General features: G+C 49.0%; 1 protein-coding gene across 7 annotated transcripts in view; it reads right to left on the bottom strand.

The window, feature by feature from the left end:
- USP2 (ubiquitin specific peptidase 2) overlaps nucleotides 1-27249 on the bottom strand; it is an 83166-nt gene that overhangs the window by 16788 nt on the left and 39129 nt on the right. For 6 of the 7 annotated variants that reach the window (XM_083588678.1, XM_083588677.1, XM_083588680.1 and 3 more), the window contains one exon: nucleotides 1662-1712. In XM_083588678.1, the coding sequence (XP_083444804.1) occupies nucleotides 1662-1712 (51 nt within the window). Of the gene's footprint in view, nucleotides 1-1661; nucleotides 1713-12027; nucleotides 12674-27249 lie in introns of those variants that run through there. The other variant, XM_083588682.1, reaches the window with a different exon arrangement.

Genomic DNA, 27249 nt, shown 5'->3' with positions numbered 1-27249 from the left:
GGATGAGCTCCCATTGCTCGGTCCCTGCTCCTGCCAACCTAGCAGTTTGAAAGCACGTCAAAGTGCAAGTAGATAAATAGGTGCCGTTCCGGCGGGAAGGTAAACGGCATTTCTGTGCGCTGCTCTGGTTCGCCAAAAGCGGCTTAGCCATGCTGGCCACATGACCTGGAAGCTGTACGCCAGGTCCCTTGGCCAATAAAGCGAGATGAGCACCGCAACCCCAGAGTCGGTCATGACTGGACCTAATGGTCAGGGGTCCCTTTACCCTTTATACACAAGGAAGCGGCATGCGAATCACAATGGCGGTAATTATGCCATACAAACTAGCGCATGCATGCTATCACCCTGGGGCTCCAGGAGCCTGATGTGCGAGGATCTGAGAGGTAGCTGCATGGTGGTGCGGTCAAGGCGGGCCAAACAGTGTGAATTTGGCAAGGAGGTAGCAGCAGCAGCAGTGCCCAGCAATGAGACCAGGGTGATCTCTGTGCTTGACCAGCCCAGAGACTGGGTTTAACCTTGCGCTGCTTTTTAAATTGTTCATTTCAGAGAGCTTTGGTTCGGACTTGCGATTCAGAGGCTCAGCTATATGAATCGGAGAGCTCTCCCTTTGAATCTTGCTTCCGCCGCGATCTCACTACGAGGTGGGCTTCAACAAGCCACTCTAGCTCTGCCTCAGTCCTGCCATCTGCATTATGGGGCAATAGCTGAAATAAAGTGAGGAGGAAGAGGAGGAACAACAAAGTTTTCCCTTTGCTCTGCTCCTTTTCCAGCGTAAACCCACTCTTTAGTGATAGATCAGAACAAATGGCAATCCGGGGAAGACCCAGATTGTCATTTGCTCCAACTGAGCATTAAATAGCAGTGTTCCCAGGTGGGGGTAAGGAAGTGTGGGCAAACTGAAGGGGTGGTCTGGATCTATCACTGCAAGTGCAATGCAAATAACCCATATATCTGGTTTTTATTATGCTGAAATGCCACACAGCTCGCCAATAGGAGCCAAGGGCAAATGAGTGACCTAACTGGGTATACATAAACTAAGAATTAAGGAACAGGGTGTGCCGCAGAGCGTAGGCTCAGCCCAGGAGTGTGTGATCCTTTCACGTGCAAACCCACTTCTGGTTCACCCCATCCCAAGAGTCTGCCCCCCCCCCAGCAATTTGTAGTTTAAGCTTTCAGGATCTTGCTGTTCTTAAGACACTAAGCGTCAGAAGCCCCTTTTCTGGTCTACTCAAATCACGCAGAGGCCTGTCAGCAGATCTCAGGCTGCAATCATACCATACCCTTAGAGCAGAATCATACCACTTTAAACAGGTCCATGGCTTTCCCCAAATAATTACTGGGAGCTACAGTTTCTTAAGGGTGTTGTGAATTGTTAGGAGACCTCCCTGTCCCGTCCTCACCCTGACAGAGCTACAATTACTAGTGTGGTTTAACAATCAGTTTCTCTTCCCAGGGAACTCAGGGAATTGTAGCTCCCCTGTGATGGGAATCTCAGGGCCCTTAATAAACTACATCTCCCATAATTCTTTGGGGGGAACGCCATGGGACTGTTTAAACTGGTACCTTTCACAGTGTGAATGTGGGCTCAGTTTTCCCGCCCCAGTGCAGATATACCCAAGTGGAGGGGGGACAGGGATGGAAAGAGAGAGGAGTGGACTCACAGTGTTGCCGAGGTTCCGGAGGCCGGTCAGGCCCTGCACAGTTTTGGAATTCTGTCAAGAGAGAAGAACATGCATTGGTTGTGAGAATGTGGTAACTCCAGGTCGGGTGGATATGCAAACACAGCCAAATCCAAGGGTTGGGGCGGGGGAAACAAACAAAGGCAAAAGAGAAAGGGGGTTCAAACTCCCAAAGATTTGGGATCACGGGCATAAAGATTTCAGGCCATTAAACCCACAGCTTGCAGGGAACCTCAAACCCCTGACACATCCCTTGTCAATACTTGCTGAGCAGGAGCAAGGCTTAAGGAGAAGGTTACCTACTGGGGGGATAGTGGAGGTGGTGGAGGTCAAGAAACAGAGCCTACAAAGCAAAGCCAGTGCCCTGCTTTCCCCTACTCTCAGCGCCAGAAATGAATGAGTGCCAACTCTAGCAGCAGCTGACAAAGCCTGTGGGAAATTTCTGCTATCACAGAATCAAAGTCTCTGTAGTAGATGTGGGTATTAATATCTTGGGCTCCGCCAAGAGATCTCAAGCATTCAGGCTCAGTCCTAGAATATGGAAGTCATAGCGAAGGGTAGTGGAGAACAGACAGAGATGGCGCTTCTGTGCATGTGCAAAGAGCTTTCCCTTTCCAAAAGCAAGTTAAGGCAATCAGACTCTGTCTCATTTAGAACTGGGGGGGCCCTGGACTTCCAGCATGGCCCTGAGTTTCCCCTCACCTATTAAATGAATCCAAAAGGCTGAATGAATAAATGCAAACTTACTGTATTTACTTATTACCAGTGCTTTCCCCCCCTAAAAAACATGTTTAGGGGTACTCTCATTTTGACTCAAGAAAACCACCATTTTATAGTTCAAATCAGGAAAAATAAATCCAGTAAATGGACAAAAGTACAAAGATTCACAAAATGTTTAGGGGTATGTGTACCCCTGCGTACCCCCAGAAAAAAGCACTGCTTATAACTGTGTATGTATCCCAACTTTTCTCCAAGGATCTTAAAGTGGCATAATATGGTTCTCTCCCACACCCACATTTTATCCTCACAGCAACCCTGTGAGGTAGGTCAGGCTGAGAGACAGTGACTGGCCCAAGGTCACCCAGTGAGCTTCATGGCTGAATGTGGGATTGGAGCCCTGTCTCCCAGGTCCTAGTCTGACACTCTAACCGTTATACTACACTGGCTCTCCTACTTGGGAGAAAGGTGCGGCAGACAAATTAAATATTAAATAAGCAGGCAAACAAACAAAAACAAACAAACAAACAAACAAATTCAGGACTGTCTAATGGTGCGTATATGCTCATAATGTCGTTTGTAAGAAGTACGGGTGAGAGAATCTGTCAATCGCAGTTTCTCACTTCTCTCGTCTTAAATTCAGTTCTCCACAGTAGTTTGCAAAAAATCCTCATAAAAACCCATGAGGCGTTTTAGTGCAGATTTGTTAATTACATTTTTTTCTGAGCATTTGCATCCTGCTATTCAGCCAAAAAAAGGCTCCCAGAATGGCTTATGTACAATCTTAAAAAACAACAACAGCACACAAGGGGAAAAGGCTAAGGAGAGAAAAAGGGAACGAACGAATAAAACTCTGTCACCATTTTACTCGAATACACACACAGACACAGACACACACACACACACACACACACACACACACACACACACACATTTCGGCATGAAACTTTGTCTAATACATGTACTGTATACATATTTTTTCAAAGCAATTTCCCCTAATAGAAAGCATTTTTTATGAACATATGCATCCTCGTGCACATTTTAAATTAGCAGGTGGGTTTTTGTACACATTTGTTGGCTGGAGAACCGCTTTGCAAAAACCGCTTTAAGCAAACAGTAAGACAGGGAAGGCAAAAGGAGGCCTTTGGCAGAAGAAAAACAAGAGAGGAACATACAGCAGAGAGAGCCACCCAAAGCGTTGCATCAACTCCTTGCCCTCCCATGGAGGTGTCTGCAAAGCACTCAGTTGACCTTGTGTTCAGGAGGGCAAAATCCCGGGAAGCCAAAGTCCCATTTCCTGTACATGTGGTGCCCCACACATGGCAATGTAGCAGCCAGGGGAGTAACCAAGCTTGGCAAGTCCCCAGCAGCAGCAGCAGCAGCACCTTGGCAGTCTGTTGGGCCTGGAACACAGAATCCTGCCCAGAGGGCCTGGAAGGGATCCAGCTGGCACCCAGCAGAGGGACAGAGGTCATGTGGGCATTGGTCAGGGGGTGGGGAAAGAGAGAATGGAAAAGCAGGGAGGGCAAACTTCATCTCTGCATTTTGCACTTCTGACATAGGTAAGGCAAGGCGTATCTGCTTTTCAATCTCCAGGTGGGCAGGGAATACATGCCACCCCCCGGCTGAAACCCTAGGAGAGCCACTGTCCATCAGTGCAGGCAATATTGCGCTAAATAGACCAGCGGTCAGACTCAATATAAGGCAATTTCCCATGTTCCCAACTTGGGAAAAGCAGAACTTGGTTGTTCTGGATAAAGGCTGCCTGCTGAAACTGCAGACAGCCACTAAGAGCTCTCTGCTTGCTGCGTGGCTTCAGAGACCTGCCTGTAAGGAGGCGAGACACAGGGAGAAAAGGTGGCTTGGAAGCATTGCGCTTGATGACAGCCTTCATTCCGCGCTCCTGGTAGAGCATGTGCTGTGGGTGCAGAAGGTCCCGGGTTCAAGCTCAAGGATCAGGACATAGCATCTGAAGCATTTATCGCCTGCTCTCCAGCCAAGAAGGCTCTCAGAGTGGGCACAACACATGAGCAAAGAGGGATGGGGAGGGAGGAGGGGAATATCAAGGTCGGGTGCCAGTTCTTAAAGTTACAGGTCTAATAATGCAGCTATATAGTTCTACTGGGACACGGGTGGCGCTGTGGGTTAAACCACAGAGCCTAGGATTTGCCAATCAGAAGGTCTGCAGTTCGAATCCCCGTAACGGGGTGAGCTCCCGTTGCTCGGTCCCTGCTCCTGCCAACCTAGCAGTTCGAAAGCAAGTCAAAGTGCAAGTAGATAAATAGGTACCGCTCCGGCGGGAAGGTAAATGTCATTTCTGTGCGCTGCTCTGGTTTGCCAGAAGCGGCTAAGTCATGCTGGCCACATGACCCGGAAGCTGTACACCGGCTCCCTTGGCCAATAAAGCAAGATGAGCACCGCAACCCCCGAGTAGGTCATGACTGGACCTAATGGTCAGGGGTCCCTTTACCTTTACTATAGTTCTATTGGCGTACAGTGGAACCTCGAGTTGCGGACGTAATCCGTGATGGAGGCATGTCTACAACCTGCAGCGTTCGCATCCTGAAGCACCGCGTCTGCGCAGGCACCAGCACGATTTTGTGCTTCTGTGCATGTGTGAGTGGTGAAACCCAGAAGTAACCCATTCTTCTGGGTTTCCCGCGGCCTGCAACCTGAAAACACGTAACCTGAAATGTCCGTAACATGAGGTATGACTGTAGATTATGCCTGTCTTGGAAAGCAACTCTGCTCCAGAAAACCCCCCTCCCCATACCAGATCAGGCACAGAGGAGAGTGGGGGGAGGCCAGAAGGACCCAGAATTGTATATCTAGGTCTATTCTCATATAGCTGACTAGAATCCTGACCAGAGGGAGCTCACTGAAACTGCCCAGCAATGTTGTTTTGGTTGCCTTGGATTGGACAAAGTCTTGGCGGCTGTCACCTATTAATGGCTATTGACCATGATGGCAGAATAGGGGCTCCATGGGCAGAGGCAGCATAGCCCTGGGTAACAGAAATTAAGGCAAAAGAAGCAGGGCGACGAGGGCTTCTTCCTTCTAGTTCTACTGCAAACCTCCCTGATCGGATCGGTGCCCCTGTGGGGCATCTCTGCTGCAGACAGAGAGCGTTGGACTTGAAAGAGCTTAAAGAGCTGGTGCCTGATCTTGCCTTTTCTCCTCTGCCCTCCGCTTCCTTCTTTCCTTTTGCCCCTTGTCTTTTAGAACGTAGGCGTGAGAGGGGGCAGAGACTGCCTTGTTTCAACTGATTGTATGCAAGCTGTTCTGGGAGCCTTTTTTGGGCGAAGAGTTGGTGTGTGTGTGTGTTATAATGCACTACAGTGGTACCTCTGGCTGCGAACGGGATCCGTTCCGGAGCCCCGTTCACAACCTGATAGGAACGCAACCCGAGTCTGCGCATGCGCAGGTCGCAATTCACTGCTTCTGCACATGTGCGTGATGTCATTTTGCGCATCTGCGCATGCAGCGAAACCCGGAAGTAACCCTTTCCAGTACTTCTGGGTTGCCACCTGAAAAGACATAACCTGAACCCAACGTAACAAGAGGTATGACTGTATATAAATTCATAAAATGGTTTAGGGCTGCAGGGATGCCCCAGTTCCCCACCCCACCCCCCAGGCTGGACTGGGTTTGGGGTTCAGTGGGTTAAAGCGTCAGCCCTTCTTCTTCCCTCCTTACATTTCTGGCACCCCAGAAACTGAAGAGGAGGAGGAGGACTGGGGAGGAGGAGGTCCCTGCTGCTTCGCCAGCTCCAAAATAGCAGCGCTTGGCATGTGTTTGTAGGAGGGAAAGCAGCCTCCTCTCCTGTTCCTGACAACAGCCCAAAATAGACCGGCTCAAACAGCACACGTTTCTGCTCTGGCAACACAGCCTCATGTCACATCGGGGGGTGGGATGGGGACAAGTGGACCCCTATTCTCCGTCTCTGAGGGTAGACAGAATGGCAGAGGAGGGGAGAGAGAAGGAAGGGGTTTGGGGTTCCTTAATGAAATAACAAGCCCTGATTAAGGATGGTGGGAAAATTCAATTCAGTTCACATTGAAAGGCGATTCAGCCCAATCGTGCATGAGAACCGAAACAAACATCCACCCTTTTGAAATTTGCACTTCTCTGAATTTTGCAGTGCAGTCCTCCGGGCAAGTAATGTGTACAAAAATGCATGAGCTAAGGTAAATACTGCATTTAAAAATGCATATACTGGTGAAAATAACAGGAAAAAACTCATTATCTCGGGGAAAATACAAATACAGTGGTATACTGGTTCTCGGACGTAATCCATTCTGGAAATCCGTTTGAGTTCTGAAACGTTAAAAAACCAAGGTGCAGGCGTCCTGGAAACAATAGCTGACAGCCGCATTGGATGTTGGGCTTCCGAAAAATGTTCAAAAACTGGAACACTTACTTCTGGGTTTTCGGCGTTTGGAAGCCGAAATGTTCGAGTACTAGGGTGTTCGAGAACCAAGGTTCCATTATATTAGGAAAAGTATACATTGCTAAAATGTGTTATTACGCAAAATATATTTACATAGAATGGGAGCTAATGTGTTGTGGAGCAGTGGTTAAGGTGTTGGGTTCAAATCCCCGCTTAGCTGTAAAGCTCATTGGGTGGCCTTGGGCAGTGACAGTCTCTTAGCCTAACCTACCTCACAGGGTTGTTGTGAGAACAAAATGGGGAGGGGGAGAATCATGTACACCACCTTGAGTTCCTTGGAGAAAACATGGGATATAGATGTAATAATAATAATAATAATAATAATAATAATAATAATAATAATAATAATACATAAAATTGTAAAAAAAATACGTAGGAGTAATGTGCACTATATTGCTGCTGAATTTTCACGAGGACTTAAAAAATCACAAACTGATGAGAAAGCGTGGAGAACTGAGCTTAAAATTGGGATTTTTTTTAAAAAAAGAGAAATTGAAATAGACAGATGCCTACATCCCTAGCCCTGATTCCCCAATTTCACAAATATTAGCTGAATCCCACCCACCTACGCTCTTATTATCATTATTATCAACAACATTTTTATTATTAACCATGCTATTAAAAATCGCTGACACAGCCAGTTTGGGTGCCGTAGTTGGAGCGTTTGACTCAGCTGGGAGAAACCTAGGTTCAAACTCCTCCCCTTGAAACATTCTGGGTGATCAAAGGCCAGTATATATTTCTCTTAGTCTAACTCAGCAGTTCTCAACCTGTGGGTCCCCAGATGTTGTTGGACTACAACTCCCATCATCCCTGAGCTCTGGCCTTGCTAGCTAGGGGTGATGCGAGTTGTAGTTCAACAACATCTGGGGACCCACGGTTGTTGTAAGGACAAAATGTGTGCAGAAAAAACACACACTCACACATACCCAATGACCCAGCCCTTCGACTTTGAGGACAAGGTGGAATAAAGAGAAATTAAGATAGTAATTACAGTCACTACATTTGCTTTGATGCAGAGGATTTTGGGCTTCTGTGGTGGAAAAGTAGCCACACCACTATCCTTCTTCAGCTGTGATGCTTACTGTGAGACAGGCAAAGACTAGAAGTGATGCTAGGAACACAACAGCCTCAAATTTAACCCCTCCAGCTAGTCTAGCACCCTGGTGGAGGAGAACATCTCCCTCCTCTCTGCTTGTCAGATCAATGTGAGAGCGATGTTGTCCTCTGGAATGCTGCTGGACTCCACTTCCCATCAGCCACAGGCAGCATGGCCTGTGGTCAGGAATGATGGGATCTGTAATCCAAAATACCTCTTGAGATAAAACATCTGAAGAACTGAGAGCAGGCAGTAGCCCTCCCTCCTGATCTGGTCTGCCTGGATCACCTGAGGTTGTGGTATGTGTTGAACAGCCACACACAAAAGTGTAGTGTCCCTTCGTGATCCAGCCACACCCTTTGTGCAGCTTTCCAAGTTTATACAGTAATCTTATAATTATGCAACAATAATAATTAGGGATGCATTGCATCGCTCAGTGCAGATCTCCATGTTTTCCACTTGAGCTAGATCTATTTTCTGTGCATGTACATTGGCAAATGATTTGGAATGCTCCAGTATCTTATTCTGGAGTGGCTTAATATGCACATTTCCCTGACATTTCATTGTACACAACAGAACTTGTGCACCATTCCCTTGAAGCTGAAGCACCTTGAGTTTTCAGTGCTCCTAAACGTTTAGCTTTGGAGCAGATAGTGGCTAAAAAACCTTCCCTTTCTTGCTGACTGGGTGGTTTTAGGTCGCTGGAGACAGGGACCTTGCTGCAGAAAGAGTAATGGGTCTTTGACACCAACCCACCCACCCTGCTATCTTGGACCACTAGATCACTGGTGACATCCACCTGCAAGCATGTAGCCAGAGGGTTGGCAGAAGCTGAATAATGGTTAACCACCTCTACCCTGGTTGAATAACTAAACCTGAAGGCATATGCTAGCTGACAGGTGGTCAGAGAAAGAATACTAGCTTTGAGAACTGAGCTGTTCCTGCTCACCCATCCTTGCATCAAAACCTTGCATTTTTTGTGTGCTGATACAATGGCACCATAAGCACAGTTTTTCAATGACCACATCTAGATCTTGAATGGCAAACCAAGCCACTAAGCGCCACTCAATTATGACACTGAAAGCAAGCACCGAGTTAAGGATCCTGATAGCATCACCTTAGGATTTGCACCCTAAAGGCATTTCCTTGGAAGTGTGTCTGGTGGCAACCTAAACAAATTTGGCTGGATTTGGCCATCACAGAAGGTCCAGAAGAACCGTGATCTTTTCTGAGCAGCGACAAGGACACGAGAGGTGCCTACGATGTGTGTCAAAGGGCAAGGAGGTTTGGAGAGGCTGTGACGGAGGTGACCTGATGCTCTGAGGTCTCTGGGGGTGGCCCAGCCCTGCTCAATCTACGTATATCCTTCCCGAAACATTTCCCAGCCCAAGGGAGTAGACAGAAAAATCTCGGAGGAGAGAACAAGGAACCGAGAGTGTGCTGGGGAATGGCGCATCGCCAAAGCATGCAGGACCAGCCAGCCGGCATTCCTCCGCTATGGAGAGGAAGAGGCAGGCCCCAGATGAACAGCCAGCCCACGCGAATCCAGAGGAAGGAGGAGAGAGAGGGAAAGAGAGAAAGAGAGATGGGGAAAGCCACTGCTTGCCCTTGAGCATCAGAACCTTGTTCCAGGAAATTCCTCACAAGCAGCGCTCCCAGTCTGACACAGGCACAGAAGGAACAGGTGCGCATTATCTGGGACCTATCCGGATGCCTCCCATTCTGACCCAGAAACCCAGGTCTCCATGGAAGCACAGGCAGAATATGCTTTATACAGAGTTAGGCCACTGGGTCCATCTAGGTCAGCGGTGTCTACATGGCAGTTCTTCTGGGAAAGGAGCTCTGTACATGTTCATCAAGTGGAACTGTCTTGTTTCAAAAGCCCCAGGATGTGCCGGGGCATTGAAAACCGTTTTGGAAGTGAACAAAGCTTGGACAAATTAAACCCTGCAGCTACCTTTCCTGCAGCGCCACTGGGCTGGGAAAGGACTCGTGATGCCCCAACTCCCTGCCCAAGTATGTAGGCAGTTCCTTGTATTGGGAATGGTTTCGACGCAGACCGCGGACCCCATAATCAAGATTTATCCAACTGTAAGATGCAGGGTAAGGGACGCGGGTGGCGCTGTGGGTTAAACCACAGAGCCTAGGACTTGTCGATCAGAAGGTTGGCGGTTCGAATCCCCGCGATGGTGTGAGCTCCCGTTGCTCGGTCCCTGCTCCTGCCAACCTAGCAGTTCAAAAGCACGTCAAATTGCAAATAGATAAATAGGTACCGCTCCGGCGGGAAGGTAAACGGCGTTTCCGTGTGCTGCTCTGGTTCGCCATGCTGCACACATGCTGCTCTTAGTCATGCTGGCCACATGGCCCGGAAGCTGTACGCCTTGCTCCCTCGGCCAATAAAGTGAGAGAAGCGCCACAACCCCAGAGTCGGTAACGACTGGACCTAATGGTCAGGGGTCCCTTTACCCCTTTACCTTTAGGATGCAGGGCATAATGTAAAACCAGCTTGAGTTTCACTGCCAGGGGCTGGACAAGATGACCGCTTGTGTCCCCCTTCTGATTCTACTGTTCTATGATTCTATGACTATGGGGCAGCTCTGCAACTCGTGTTTTAAAAATGAAACACTGATTAATAATAATAGTAATAATAATAATAGACATTCCCTAGCAAAACGAAACCCACTATGGCATCAGCGAGGAGAGAAAAACTCTCTCTCCACACATGCCGCCAGCAGCAGCCACCTGGTTACAAATGGCTCAGCCTCCGTCTCCCTCCCCTCCCCTGTCCTGACAACTGAACTCTCCTTTCCCTTCCCCGGCCAGCTTGGATCACAGCTCCCTAGCTGGCCTCAGCTGCTGGAGCTCAGCAAGCGGCGCCAAGGAGGTTTCAAGCTGCCTGTGGGGAGAGAGGCACGGACAACTCTTACATAACATGCCCAGCTCCATTCATCGACCGAACAAAGGGGCTGACCTGCCCTGAGCCACAGGTGCCGCGGCGGAAGGGAGTCTGTTACGTAACGGCATGGAACAAAGGCGCTCCCCGAAGGGCACTGGCCCAACGAGGTCAAAACGGTCCAGGCTTCGCGGAGGGAGGAAAGGACACCCCGAACAGCCACGTGGAGTGGGAGAAAGACCCAGGTGTCCTGGCGCCTGTCTGTCCCTCCCCCCAAACATCCCCTGAGATCCTTCCTGCATGCTCTGCTTTTATTCACTCTGAATAACTACCAACACTCTCCCAGCATTCAGAATGCACATTCTCTCTTTCTCGCTCACACACACTTTCACCCATAAATAAGCACTGAAAGGGTTTGAGCTTGGGAGGAAAGGTCAAAAGGTGAAAGGTTAACTGCTCAGTTATCTTGAGAGCATGTCCTTTAATTTACTGGGGCTTTCTGCCCGGGGGTGGGGGTGAGATAGGGGGCAAAAAACCAGAACGCGGTGATTTCCAGTCTCCTCTCTAACTGTGCCCCTTCTTAGAAATGGAGACCCGGTGAGCAACACCCAAAAGGTTGGTCTCGCAGCAGAAACTCTTGGGACCTAAGTACCAGGAGTTAACATTTTATTGCTTCATATTGCAGGCTGCTCTTGCAAACTCCATCTTCTGTAGGAAAGCGGGGAGGGTCTCCTTGTCGCCTCTAGTTCTTGCAGAACTCCTGCTTTTTGACAGCGAGCGTCTGCACCCACACAACCGTCTTCTGCTCTAGCAGATAGTTAACTACCTCCCTACTTTTAGCTTCTCCCACCCACCCATCTTTAGAGGTGCGATAAGAACAGGAATGAGGCGATTTCTGGCTTTGCTATGGGGTGGGCAGCACCTACACTTTAACCCCCTTCCAGGCTGAAAGCAGGGTCCACACAGTGAAATCAGGAGCAGAGCACAGGACCCAGGGCTCCTGCCAGGCAGCAACAGAGCGGACTGCTAAGATTGCTAAACTCATGCCCACCCAACACATGCGGTGCAAAGCCCACCTACCCACCCCACAGTTTGTGGCTGGTCCACCCGGCAAGGCAGGAAAAAACCCCTAGCCAAACCCATGCCATGAGGATGGTGTGTGTGTGTTTGGGGTGAAGCCGAGCTGTACCTTGGTTTTATTGAGCACCAGACCCACAAAGGCAGAGACCAGCAGCGATCCTGGCATGGGCGTCTTGGTCCGCAGCTCCTTTGGCATGCCAGAGAAAGGCGAGACGGGGGGCTCTTCGGGGAGGGTGACCGTGTAGGAATTCCGCATGCTGCGAGGAGGCACCCCTCGCCTCTCTCCCCCCACAAGCTTCCTTCGGTAGGAGATCCAGGTGTGGAGAAAGGTGAGACTCAGAAGACGGGTCTGCTCCTCTCAACCCCTTGCTCCTCCTGCTCAGACAGCAAGGCAGCGTTCCTCCAAAGCAGAGATGGACCCGGGGAATCAAAGAGGGAGAGGAGCTGCTGAGTTTGGCGAGCCTTCTGCCCCAAGCGGAACCACAAGTGCTTCTTCTCCAGCAGGGAGGAAAAGTTTGGCAGGTTCTTCTGGCTGGACATGGAAGTGTGGCAGAGCGCGGGCGACCCTCCACACTGCGGCTCCGGCTTGCGTCTTTAAAATCCAGGGTCCGCCTCAAAGCTGTCACTCCAGGCAAAGCCGCCGCTGCTGCTTTCGCCTTCCCCGCTGCTGACGGCACCTGAATCACTCTGACATCAAGCAGGGGAGGTGGAACAGACGCCCAGGCAAGGCTGCACAGAAGAGGGCTCCCTCCAGGGAGGTACCGACGGCCAAGGCTGCAGGCAACTTTCTGCGCCGGGTGGGGAAGCCAAGGGGAAGTGTGACGGGTGGCTCTGCCTGGTCTTGCCGGGGTGCTCGAGCGTCGTAGCAACCCGGCTATGCAGGCCCAGCGATTTAAAGCACACACATACTCAGAGCAGGCACTGGGGGCGTGTAGAAGCCGATGAACTTTTCTTCCGGGTGGAACTATGACTCTCATCTCAGCCAGACAGAAATACTGTACTCAGCGCTATCCGTGATCTGTCTGTCTGTCTTTTTATTGGAGTCAGGGCAGGGAAAGGATGTCGGAAGAGCCCCACATTTAAACCCGTTTTTTTCCACACATCCCACAGCGAGGAGAAGTGACTTCTCTGAGTCCACATGGTGAGGCAATGGTGAAGCTCAGAAGGAAAGTTGGTTGCCCTGCACAGAGTTGCTGCCCAAGTGAGCCAACCGAGACCCCGCAGTGCCTCTTCCCCGAAGTAATGCCCACGGGTGGCATAGCTTCTCCCAGTGGCCCCCTCTTTCCCAGGCAGCACATGAAACTACCCACATCCCAGTAGCGGGGCAGAGAAAGAAGGGAGCTTTCTTGGTGCAATCTGGTTGTGCATTCTGCTGGTAGCTGAACTCCAATCCTGCCAAGGTGTCTAGTCTTTGAAGGGCAGAACAGTGGCATTGAGAAGGAGTACTCAAGAGACCACCCAGTCCAAACCATCTTGCACCCAAAGGCGTTCATCCACCAAGCCCGCCACAGATTAACTGTCCACACCACAGTGTGAATACTGCAGACAAGAGCGCAGAGGCGGCTGCTTTGAGACTCTTCGGTGGCTAGTTCCTCCAAACCTCTGTTCCCCACCCACTACCCCCAAACCATTTTACTGGTGTGGGTGGGAAAAGGGGGAGCAGAAAACTAAGGGGAAGAAAGTAAAAGGTTGTATGTGGGGAAATTGGAAGGAAAGAGCCCTTCAAGCTAGAGGGAGCTACCAGCGCCTTTGTGACACTGGCAGCCGGCATGCCAATCCCCACCAGCCTCTCAGACCTATTTGCATGCACAGCAACCAACGCACCTCATTTTTCTGTCTTTTATCATTGAAATTTTTCAAAAAATATCAACATCGAAAATAAAAGGAAAGGAGTGATAGCCACTGAAGTACAAAAGGACAAGAAGGAACGCAGGGTATCCCAAGGCAAGCTATGTATGGCCATTGGGTGGCATTTTACCTACTTTGTGTAACACTGGCTGACCTCCAGATAATTTACTGGTGTCAGCACTCTGCAAGGGGCTTGAGGTCTGATGCCAAATCCAGCACTGGCTTGGATTTCAATGACAAATATTTCCTCTGCATTGAAGCACCCTTAACGGAGTATCCACTGCCTGACAAGCATCCTTCTTTACACACAGAGAAAAACTGAGGCACAGAAATAAAAGGGGAAGCTCTGTGCAGTCGCAGCAACTAAGTTGCCCAGGATCCCAGACTCTCCTGCAAAACCACATATTCCCCACAGCCATCGCAACAGACCCATTGTCTGGTGAACTCTTAAAATTTCCAGACGGGACTGACCAAGCGCCCGAGACAAATCTATAAATCCCTTGGCCAATGGTCAGATTGTCCCGCGGTAACTTTCCATTGTTTACGTCAGATGCTTTCAAGAGTTAGGATGAAGTTTTGGAAAGTTGCACTTGAGGTTGTTAATTGCCATGTATCTATGCAGCCATAAAACCAAAGCATACGACCATAAGAAGAGTCTGCTGGATGAGGCCAGTGGCCTGCCCAGTCTAGCATCCTGTTCTCACAGTGGCCGACCAGATGCTTGTGCGAAACCCGCAAGCAGGATCTGAGCACAAAAGGACTCTCCTCTCCTGAGGTTTCCAGCAACTGGTATTCAGAAGTGCTGCTGCCTCCAACCGTGAAGAAAAGAAAAGAATGAACAGCTTTCCTTTCCTCTTTAATAAATCAAGCACTGCTTGTTCCTTTTTGCAACCTTCTTCCACCCTCCAACCAGATCTCTTTGTGCAGACGCTGCAAGGGAACTAACTTTAGCTTGGATGAGGTAGGGCTATTTTTGGTAGCGTTAAAAATAAACCCAGGGAGACATACATACATATATTGCAGCATTATTTATCTACAAGATTTGTAAGCCTTTCATCAGCATGACACTGTCACTCCAGGGAACGCAATCTGCAAATGCAGAGATAAAAGCACACGGGAATAGTAAGGAATTGGAATTGCTGACGCACAAGAATGGGCAAATACTCCCATGCGTGCCCGGGACAGAGGTGATAGGAACGGCGCATTGTTATACCGCACACAGACCCAGGCGACAGCAGAAAACGTAATTACGGTTCTATAACTGTACCCAAATTGCTCTGCGCTCAGCGTGTTTTTGCAATCATGAACACAGTTGGAACGCAGGCAGGCTGCACACCCACACAGAGTTGAGAGTCCAGAAGTACACAGTGCCAACCCAGCATTCAGATATCAGGAGACTGCGCAGGAAGACAGACAGAGGCGGCAGCGTTGAAATAACAGGGTCCAATCACCTACGGAAGCCCTTTTCATATGCAAGAATGAGCAGCGTTCAGCTAGGGCACGTTGGTTAGAGAGTTGACTTTACCTCTCGCAATCACAGACATAGAGAAGACACTTGTAGGGAAGAAAATAAGAAAGCTGTTTACTATAGGAAATGCCTAACTGGGGTGGCATGGCCCTGGGCACACAATTTTTGAGGAGGTGCAAACCAGGCACCCCCAGTGGGCTGGGGCTCGTCTCCGCTTGCCAAGGGCTGTATTAGCTGGCCAGGCTCCCCACTGCCTGAGCAAGCAGGCAGTTCAGCTTGGCCCCACTTTGCTCCGGCAGGGGTGGTGTTGCTCCAGCGGCAGGGGCTGGGCTGGCACCCCTGCCTGGCACCCACCCGCCCTGGGCTCCAGCAACTGGCACGATGCCACTGTGCCTAACGTGAATAGAACCGTTTCTCACTCTAGTCTGATCAACTAGTCTAGAGGAGAGCATGGCAGCCATGCTTGCTCCTTTCCTTTCTCAGAGGATAGCTACAGATGACCTCTCACCTTGAGGTCTGAGAGAGAAGAGTGAGGAGGAGGAGGAGGAAATGGCAAGCAGGATGCAGCCCAAGACTTATCAGTCCAATCAACAAGGTAATGGAGAAGTAAGGCACTAGGTTAAAGGTACAGAGAGAGTCTGGGGACCTGCCTTAACCCTATGCAAACCCCTCTTCCGCAAGCTGAGTTGAACCCAAACTTCCAACAGGCGGCTTCCAGATTGTCACTGTTTCCAGATGGGATTCTGAGCTCTTCCGCAATTCCTCTTGTCCTGTGCCATAGAGAGCGCAGATCCAAGTATATTTTGTTCTCCCCCTGCTTTCTGGGCATGGCTCTGAGTGGTTTTGCCTTTGCTCCCTGGAAAACCCACTCCTTAGTGCTCCATGAGAACTAACAGCAGCAATCTGCAGAAAACCAGATTGTTGTTTGTTCCGATTCGGCCTAAACTGTGGGTTTTCCCAGGGTGGGAGAAAGAGGTGAGGCAAATGGAGGTGCGGATAAGCCCTCAGTCCTATATTGGGCAAACCCTGCTTCTGAAATTTTAGATGACTGGGAGGTTTTGCGCAACAAACTCGCTTTCCCTGGGAGATTGGGCTTTTTGCAATAAGGGAAGTGACGTGGGAATATACTGGAAGGCACAGGTAACACTTGCTTTGACGTAATGCCATCTAATTTCTCACCATCGACAAATCAACAAAGAATGTTCATTAAATAGTCAACATCATCTCATTTCTCATCTCATCTCCCTCTCATCAGAATGAGTTCCCTGGGAAGAGGGACTGCTTGTTAAATCATGCTGGGAACTTTAGAGGGGAATAGGCCCCTTCGAACTCTCAGCACCCTTTACAAACTACAGTTCCCAGGATTCCTTTTTTTTGGGGGGGGGGGAGAATCCATGACTGCTTAAAGTATGATACCGCTTTAAATGTACAGTGGTACCTCGGGTTACATACGCTTCTGGTTACAGACGCTTCAGGTTACAGACTCCGCTAACCCAGAAATAGTACTCAGGTAAAGAACATTGCTTCAGGATGAGAACAGAAATTGTGCTCTGGCAGCGCGGTGGCAGCGGGAGACCCCATTAGCTAAAGTGGTGCTTCAGGTTAAGAACAGTTTCAGGTTAAGAACGGACCTCCGGAAAGAATTAAGTACTTAACCCAAGGTACCACTGTATAGTGCAGATGTGGCCTGAACTGATTTTATAAATGTGCCAGTGTTGCAGCTATACTCATTCGTGAGAAAGGCTTTGGGTGTAAACCACGAGGTAAAATCCACACCTGATGCCTTGCAGGAACATCTTCGGGAGAAGAAAAGGCTAAGAAGCAAACCCTACACAAATCAGAACAGACCCATGGAAGTCAACAGGCATGACTAACTTAGGTACAATTATTTCAACGGGTCTACTCTGTGCAGAACTCAGTTTAATGCAACCCATTGCTTAAATATATATGTAAATGTTTCATTAGCATTTTTAAAACGAACACAATTATTTTGTGTGTGTTTTTTCTGTATTGTAAATTGCTTCCATGAAGCCTCATGGGAAACTTATCCAATCAATCAATCAATCAATCAATCAATTGTTGCATTAATACCCACTAAGAGTATACCCACTGAAATGAAGAGACCTAAGTTAGCCATGTCTATTAATTTCAGTGAGTCTGACAAACACCAGAAAAAAAACCCGGTGTCAAATGACTCTTCTCTATCCATTTGTCTGATTTTTCTTTTCTTTTTAAAAGGGCACTGAAGAGTCCTGTGTGATATGAAAGCTGCCACAGTTGGAGCAATGGGGGAAGGGGAGAGGGAGATATTTACTTTACTGGGTTTGTGGCTTCTCTAAGCAGCTGCTGGGAAGCTCTCTGACCACCAGGGAAGGAGGAGGAGGAGACCTCCTTCAAGTGTCGGATAGCCAAGAATTCCTAGAAGCCAGTTTATGGATGGAGCACGAGGACAGCTGAATGCCTTCCTGCGGGCAGCAGCGGCCAAGGCAAGTGAGGGTTAGGGCAGACCTCAAATGGCCCCGGAGAGCCTGCGTGGCATGTTGCATGCCAAAGGTGCAGCCCCAGTTGTGCAGAAGAGGGAGTTTCAGCAGGCAGAAAAGTTCCAGCTGCTCTCAAATGACAGTTCCGAGGTTAGATTGCTGCAATATGCTTGGCGTGGAGGTGCCCTTGGTGGTAATTTGGAAACTGCAATGGGTTCGGAATGCAGCGGCCAGGGCGAACGAGTGGAGCCAGCAGTTCGGATCACATTGTCCTGAACTTGAGCTGGGTTGTAGCTCAGCGGCAGAGCATCTGCTATTCAAGCAGAAGGTCCCAGGTTCAGTTCCTGGCATCGTTCAGCCCGGACACGGAGATCCAGTGCCGAGGGCCTTCTGGCGGTTCCATCATTGAGAGAAGTGAGTTTACAGGGAACTAGACGGAGGGCCTTCTTGGTAGTGGCGCCCGCCCTGTGGAACACCCTCCCTTCAGATGTCAAGGAAATAAGCAGCTATCTTATTTTTAAAAGACATCTGAAGGCAGCCCTGTTTAGGGAAGTTTTTAATATTTAATGCTGTATTGTTTTTAACACTCGATTGGGAGCCGCCCAGAGTGGCTGGGGAAACTCAGCCAGGTGGGCGGGGTATAAATAAATTACTTATCACCACCACCACCATCATCATCATCATCTCCAAGTAAAGCTGGGAGATACTCCTGTCTGACATCCAGGAGGGTCACTGCCAGTCAGAGCAACAAATACTAAGCTAGATGGACCACACTGGTTGCCCATCTGTTTTAGGCCAAATTCAAGGTGCTGGTCTTAACCTTAAAAGTCTAACAGCCTAGTAATGTAGTATCTCAAGAATCACACATCCCTGTGGGATCCAAACAACGTTTTTCCATCTCTGGAGGGAATGCCCTCTCAGTCTCATTATTCTGGTCCCAAGTTTATCAAGAGAATATCTAAAATAATCAAATTTCAGGCTTCTGGACAACTGTCGTTACTCGGATATGTGGACGGACAACATGAAAGCTCTCAAGAACTTTTGACATGGATGCTAGTTGCAGCTAGGATTTCAATAGCCCAGCAATGGAAAACCTTGAAAAATCTATATTTGTCTTTGCCGTGTAAGAACTTGCTGCGGGAAAAATAACACCTAAACTGAGGGTCTCCAGGGGGAAAGAGGACCAAGAACACTCCTAGGTCATCTAGTGGGATTTTAATTCTCATGCTTTCGACTCAGTTGACCAGCATTCACTGTCCATGCCAGAACAGGAAATACAGATATTTTGAGTTATATTGGTGTGTTACCATTCCTCCTCCTCCTCCTCCTCAGTATGATGGATGCTACTGTTCTTTTGGGTTGTTAGTAATGGTCATTATGCTTCAATTTAATAATAATAATAATAATAATAATAATAATAATAATCACATTCTCCTATATCAGCACAGTGTGCACTTCTTATCTATTTTCTTATTGCCAGGTCTGTGGCTGTATAATAGCATTGGCTCTTCTGGCTTGTTTGTTTAATTATTTTCTGCCTTTCTTCTACCATGGTTCCCAAAAGGTCACCTATCCAGGCGCTGAGCAAGCCCCAGGCTGATACAAGCTGCAGCAGCGCACGACACATACAGAGCCTCCTTGGTGGTGGCTCCCAGAATTTGGTGTGGTCTCCCAAGAGAGGGCCTGCCCAGCTGCACTGCTACAATGAGAAGACGACTTTATTTCAGCAATGCATTTTTTTTGGAGGAGGGGGGACTGGCGAAGGAAGAGGAGTGCGGGGGGAGCGTACCGCCCTCGGCAGTGCCATCCCGGTGGGGTGCCATCGCGGCTGCCCCCCGCCTACGCTTGGCACCATGCCCCCGCAGGTGGCGTGCCACGCCCCCGGGACGCATGCCAGCCCTGCCCCACCTACTCTCCACCCCCCCCCGGTGCCGGAGCATGAAGCTCCCCCATGGTGGGGTGTGTGTGTGTGTGTGTGGCAACCATTTTAAATATGCTGTTGCAGCTGCCCTCATAAGCACTGTTGTAATTTTCTTGCTGTTTGCTGGATGACTTCTCTTGTTATTTGTTGGTAAGGATAGGGATGGAAATCCATTCGAAACAAATTTATATATGGAATTTAGCAACTCTGCCCCAACCAAGCCTTGCCTGTATCAAATCTCCTCTTGCATCAAGCACCTGCTTATATCCGAGCCACCTGTGCACTGTCAATTTAAGCCCAATTATTTACGTGCAAAATCAAACGGAACAAAAATCCCTTATATTATGCGCATAAAAGAATCAAGCCCTGTGCAGTTTTGCATTTCTACAGCATAACTGAATATGCATTTTCATACAATTACATGCATGGTTCTATGTATCTCTTTATGTGCTGACTACATCAGGAAACCTGGAGTGCATGTACGTACAATAATGTACATAGCGTTATACATTTATTTACATACAGTGGTAACTCAGGTTACATACACTTCAGGTTACAGACTCCGCTAACCCAGAAATAGTGCTTCAGGTTAAGAACTTTGCTTCAGGATGAGAACAGAAATCGTGCTCCGGCGGCGCAGCAGCAGCAGGAGGCCCCATTAGCTAAAGTGATGCTTCAGGTTAAGAACAGTTTCAGGTTAAGAATGGACCTCCGGAACGAATTAAGTACTTAACCTGAGGTACCACTGTATATGATTTCTTAACTGTCCTTCACCTGTCCTAGGACAGAGTACAACAATATAATATACAGATACAAAAACTATTTCTGTTCCAACTAGAGCAGAATATTATAATGCATACAATCATGCGAGAATTATTTGCATTTTCAGCAGAACATGCCAAAACCAAAACCAAACACCAAAACCACCCAACCTTGATTCTTGTCGAGATCAAGATGGGAATTAGCAAAAAGGCAGTGCAGTCAAGCTCAACATTGAGGTTTTCAGAAAATTCTATCCCGACTGCCAATTATTTTATTTTATTTTTTGAAGCGGCCTTGGTCATTTTATAGAACGAGAGGGTGGAAAATGTTAGAATTAAAAGTAAATGATTAATCAAGGCAAGCCGGCTGACATACAACTCCTGGGCAGCCCCAGTGCGGAAACTCTCAAAGCGGGGGGCTTCGTAGTGGCGCACACCCCTCTTGCAGTGGTGGTGGGGCGGATGCAGCAGTGACCAGGTGGCCTCAGGTTGCCCAAAGAACAGGCTGTGATCTTCCTACTTGGCAACGGCCACCGGGTTCACCAGCCTGGGACGATGCAAATGGGTGATTAATGGGGCGAGAAATTTCCGGAAATTCCAGACCTCAGGAAGCAACGTGTGGAGAATTGCAAGCATGGGGGGTGAGGTGAAGAGCTATTGGTGGATCCCAATGGGGGCTTGGCCCAAAGGCCAGAGAGATCGAGAGACCCCAGCGAAACGTCAGAGAGCTACCCTGCGAAGGGGCTGAGAAGCCATCCAAAGACAAGAGAAACCTGAAGCCTGCTTTGCTTAACCCGTTTTTTCTTCCTAAGTTACATGTCTCCTTTCTGTGTGTTCTCTGTTCCCACATTCCCAGCATGCTCGCACTCCTGTCTCAGCGACTTCTACGCTGGCTTGGTTGTGCCCACAGGATGAAAGAGGGAAGGATACCCCAAGGAGGCGCTCTGTGGAGAGCTGGCGTCCAGCACCAGGCCCGTTGGTGGAGCAACTCTGCGTTACAAAGATGTTTGCAAACGTGGCACGAAGGATGGCACCGTCAACCCTGCCTTGTGGGAATCCGTTACAGGCGACTGCAGTGCCTGGAGGCAGGCAGTCAAGTCATGCATCTGAAGTGAGAGCTGGACCATAAAGAAGGCTGATCGCCGAAGAATTGGTGCTTTTGAATTATGGTGCTGGAGGAGACTCTTGAGAGTCCCATGGACTGCAAAAAGATCAAACCTCTCCATTCTTAAGGAAATCAGCCCTGAGTGCTCACTGGAAGGACAGATCGTGAAGCTGAGGCTCCAATACTTTGGCCACCTCATGAGAAGAGAAGACTCCCTGGAAAAGACCCTGATGTTGGGAAAGGTTGAGGGCACAAGGAGAAGGGGACGAGAGAGGACGAGATGGTTGGACGGTGTTCTCGAAGCTACCAGCATGAGTCTGACCAAACTGCGGGAGGCAGTGGACGACAGAAGTGCCTGGCGTGCTCTGGTCCATGGGGTCACGAAGAGTCGGACACGACTAAACGACAAGCAGTGACCGGAGGAGAAATGGCCGCTGGGAGGAGGACAGAGCGAAGAAATGCCATGGTGCATCTGAAGCAGCACAGCCGGACGCCTTCATCTGCCCCAGCTGCAACAAAACATGTCTCCCCTATATCGGTCTCTACGGTGGCGCTGCAACCGTCCAACAGCTTGACCTCACCCCTAAAGGCGCACTCCTCCATCGTTTCCCGAGACTGACGGATGTTATCAAAAACACAAGGATCTCCTCTCCTCTCACTTACGAATGCAATTCTAATGTTATTTGCATCAAGATTATTTAATGGTTTGTATGGTATTGTATATCGTATAGACCCACCTACTCCAGCACTGTGCTCCCACAATAGCCACTTGCCTCTCGGAATCTGCAAGTGGGAACTGAGATCTTTCCCAACTTGTAATTCCCAGATATTGGCATTCAGAGCCATGCTTCCTCTGACAGCATCTATTTTCATTGTTTTTTCTAAGCTGCCCAGAGGACTTTGGTCCATAGGCAGTCCAGAAATTAAACGAAATAAATAAATAGGAAGGAAGGAAGGAAGAAGGAAAACATACTACAAGTTATGTAGCTGCATGCTACAACTTCAGCAAACATCTAGTTTGGCCCTGAACCAAAATGAGGTAGAAACGGTGGTGTAGGACTTGTGATGGATCTTGTTCCCATATGCAGGTCATCACTTGATGTTGCAAGTCAGGGCGGAGTTATCTAATTAATACTTTCTGACACCATACGTGAAGTGACTCAGAGCCAGCCTTAGAAATTCACACTTTCCTGAATTTTGCAATGCTTGCTCTCCAGCCAAGTAACGTATACAAAAAATATATGTGTGTATGTTAGGATAAAGTGTGCTTATGTTAGTGAAAACGGCTTACAAAAATGCACTCTTATCGGAAGACACTGCTTTGCACAGATGCGTGCAAAAGGCGGAAATAGTGCACCAGCATGTGTACGTTAGGAGCAATGGGCACTGCTAGCAAGTTTTCATGGGGATTAAAAAATTAAATAAAATTGCAAACTGATGTGCAAATATGGAGAATGGAACTTAAGGATGGAATGTGAAACTGGCAAATTTGCTAATCACCAAAGTGATGAACACACCCTGTACACATTGGCCCCGACTGGCTGAGCGGTGTGTGTACTTGGTGGCAGTGGTGCAGAGAAGAAAGAGGGCAGGGATAAGAGGAGCTGAGGTCTTGGAGGTGCAGCAGAGCAATAGTGGGTTGAAGAAAAGCTTTGGAGACAAGACTGCGTGGCAAGCTAAGCCCTAGTTATTTACCAAGGCCTTTAAACTCAATTTGGGCCCCATTTGGATCTATCCGTTTTTATGGCCGGCAGGCTTACTGATTTTAGTTTTCTGCTTGTGCTGTCGGTTTTAACTTTTCCAGTGGTTTTATCTATATATTTTTTAAGAGTGTTGTTTCAATTATCTACACCAGCCTTCCCTCACTCGGTGCCCCTGGATGCTTTGGACTACAACTCCCATCAGCCCCAGACCTGAGGCTGATGGGAACTGTTGTCTAAAAAAATCTGGAGAAGCCTGATCTACAGAGTGGTATTAATGGAATACCTGACCTGTCAATGGGCTCAGTGACCTTGTTAAATGAAGAAGGGACCTTGCCATATGGTTAAACCCAGCTCTCTTTTCGACAGGGGTGGGGAACTTTTTCCAAACCAAGGGCCACATTCCCTTCTGAGCAACCTTTCAGGGGCCACTTACCCCTGGGTCTGAGGCTGCCCGCCCCGCCTTACGAGAACAGTGGCAACCCATGGGTGCTGGGCTGGGAGAGCAAAATGGCAAAATTTCCCCCTAGCTCAGATCAGATGCAAGAAACAAGCCTAGGCTGACACTGGAAAAGTTTGCTCCTCTTCAAAAGTGGTCCTGTTTTCAGCTGCGGAGCCTCATGCCGACAAGTGCCTCTCGTTCTGCCCCACCCCAAGATGGCAAAGTCCCAGCCTCCCTCCCTGGGGTGGCTTAATATAGGAGCAGCTCTGCAAGGCAATTCTTCTGGGTCACTTGGGGTTATGGCAGCCCCGTCCAAATGCCCTCTGCATGCTTCTTGGTTGAGCTATTTGGTAACTGAATACAGGCATGCCCTGGGGTTACAGAGAGGGGAGCTTAATGATCCCTGCTGCTATTTGCTGGTCTTGGTTTTTTTTGGCTTTTCAGAGTCAGGCAGCAAAATAAGAACCACTATAGAAATGGATTGGTTAAGTTGCAATGCAAATTCCCGAAGAGCGTGTGTGTGTGTGTTTTATGGGAGTGTGTGGCCGGGACTGTGTTCCGTGCCATTAAACTGACAGCACTGTGGGGTCACACCAGTCACGTGGAATTTGCAGTGCGTTCACACTGCCAGGTTACTTCAACCACCGGATGTGGCACATGACTGGCTAAAAATTATTCCTTTCCCCCCAAAGATACTTGAAAGAGATGATGCAAAAGCTTAAGAAGAACACTATCTGGCTCTGACTTCCATCTCCCACAAAGACCCAGGTAGTATGGCCAATGGTTAGGGGATGATGGGAGTTGTAGTCCAATAACACCTGCAGGACAGCAGGGTGGGGAAGACTGTCTGCACCATATGAAGAAGGAATTTACAGGATGTGTGTAGAGATGGGTGTGACTGCTTCTGGGGTGAAAAGTGAAGGAAGAGGGTCCTTTTTATAACAACAGCATCCTCCAAAGGCTCCTCTGTTCTTGAACCTCATGTCCCACAAAGGCACAAACTCTTCGTGAGGCAGACTGAGGCAGCTGCTTCATGCGGTGGAATCCAAGGATCATCTCTGCTGGTACCCGGCTGCTGCCGCTGCCAAGGAAGCGAGGAGATGTGGCTGTGTCGGCTTCCGGGTTCCAGTGAGATCTTGTGAGAGCCCTGCGAGAACGTACAGAGGCCTTGCGAAATCTCACCAGAACCCAGAAGCTGCAGCCATGCGACCCTAGGAAGTGGCTTCGGTGGAAGCAGCAAGGGGTGGTACACACACAAGGCAGCAATTTCCTGTTTTGCCTCAGGTGGCAAAATGGACATGCTACCCCTGAACACACCTGTATCTATTAGGGCAGGGGGAAGGAACATGTGGCCCTCTACTTGTTGGAAGCTGGACTCCAACTCCCCCAGCCAGCATGGCCAGTGGTCAGAGCAACATCTGCAGGGCCGCACGTCCCCCATGTACATAGCTGTCAACTTTCAGATTTGAAAATAAGGGATCAGCAGCCTCACCTGTCCTGGGGACAGTCTACGGGATATCTAACAATCCGGGATAGCAGCGGGAAACGGTGCTGGAATAAGGGAATTTCCCGCAAAAAAAGGGAAGGTTGACTGCAATGCCCATGTATCCCAGCATGTTTCAAAACCCAGGCTTCTTCAAGACAATGCATGTCGTCCTCCAACTTATCCGCCTCTAAATCAGTGGCTATATTTGCATGAAGGTTCTGGTAGGCCCATCATGCTAGGGAAGAATGCATTGGGTTTTCCTCCTATCATCTGAGACTCTGCTCTTCTGCTGATTCTTACGTTGCATGCCAGGCACGCATATAGGTAGGAAGGGATGACAGAGAATTCCAACAAGAACAGAAATGTTGAGTGGAAACGGCCGATGTTTGCTTATTCATCCCGTGTCCACAATGGAAATCAACCCGGAGAACATGACTAATATTCGCTGCTAGCTTGGGTCGCTTTCAGTTCTCAAACGACATGTAACAGATTGCCTCCAATCCTAGTGAATAGGCATACAAAGTCAGTGGGATATCGGGGCAGACAAAATCCCCCGTTATCCACGCTGCCTCATACTCTTGCGCCTGCTTCCGTCTCGAGGCTGTGCACGGGTGAAAGAAATAACCGCTTGCCTGGGGACCCTCAGGAGCACCCCAGCTGCTTTGCTGGCCTTCTCGGTGTCTGTCCCAGACGGAGCCAGATGGTGCGCCGCGTGCCCATGTGAAGGAGGCGTGTGCAATGCCAGCTGGGAGGCCAGCAGCCCCTCCCACCCAGCAGCCAAGCCCAGTGTTTGGTCAGGGCCAGCTGACGCCAGGCCAGCGGAAGGAGGAGTAGAGAGGGAGGAAGAGGCAAGAATTTCTGAGTGAAGGAGAGTGGGGGGATTTAGGGATGGGAGAGGGGAGAGGAGCTCCCTGCCCCCTTAAAGAATAGCTGCCTCCTTAAAGAAGATATGTCTGCAAAAACTGACTGATTTGGAGGATTAGACCCCAAACTGGCATTTATTGAAACGGTAATATTCAAAAGCCAATGGAGGGAATGTTTCACCTTCCCAGGACATTCTGGGTCCCTTTTGTGATTATTTGTGCTTTCAGTACTGCTTGCAGCTGCAAAAGTTCCAGGGCAGGCATCCTGCTTTGCTTGCAATTGGTCCATCTCCTGCAGCTCCCAGCTGATATTCCATGACATTTCATACCACCAACTGTTACAGTGCTGGCTGGGGCTGGTGTGAGCTGTGGTCCAAAACTCTAGGTTTAGGAAGGCTGGAATAAGCGGTCAGCTTCAAAATCCTACACCCCCCCAAATTAAATAATAATAATTTTGGGTTGTTCTCAGAGTGCTGGCATGGGGTGTGAAGAAGAGGAACAGCGCTGGTATTTGGTGGGTGGTTAGCGACAGAGATTTTGCCAGGGTTCAGGTTTGGCTTAGAGTCCTGCCACCAGTCCCTGGAAAGACCACCTGCTCCTTAATTTTATGTGATGGGGGCCAGGTTGCATTTCCCCCCAGTAGTGAGAGGAAAGGCACTCTGCACATGCTCAGAGGTACTTTCACCTTTGCTATTACTTCATACCTGCATCTTCAAAGGCGGGGAGGGGCATGGTTGCAGATTGGGATATGGGCAGATAGGCGTTTTAAGTTGGCAGAATTAGAGGGGCCACCCGAACCAGGAGCAATGGCTGCTTCTGGACTAGAGGCTACAAGCTCTAGGCTTCAGATACACATTGCTTGAGAAGTGCTGCAATCTTTGCCCATGCAGGACTAACAATGGAAGAAGATTCCTGCATTTCAGGGGGTTGGACTACATTGACTCTTGGGGTTCCCCTTCCACCTCTACGATTCTATAATTCTAAGTATCGCTCCCTGTTCTGCCCTGCCTTTGTCGCACGCAACACGAGTTCACCTTCCAAATAAAAGCTGTGGCGAAATGACGTACCGAACGTCGTTTACGTGATTAATTTGCATAAATGATGTTATTCTACCTCATTCATTTTACCCAATCTGTGTGCCAAGGTAAAGGTAAAGGTACCCCTGACCGTAAGGTCCAGTCGCGGACGACTCTATAGGCCGAGGGAGCTGGCGTTTGTCTGCAGACAGCTTCCGGGTCATGTGGCCAGCATGACTAA

Source organism: Podarcis filfolensis (assembly GCF_964270895.1).
Source record: "Podarcis filfolensis genome assembly, chromosome: 15".
NCBI lineage: Eukaryota > Metazoa > Chordata > Lepidosauria > Squamata > Lacertidae > Podarcis > Podarcis filfolensis.
The sequence above is the reverse complement of the archived record's forward strand: the minus strand, read 5'-3'. Positions and strand labels throughout refer to the sequence as shown.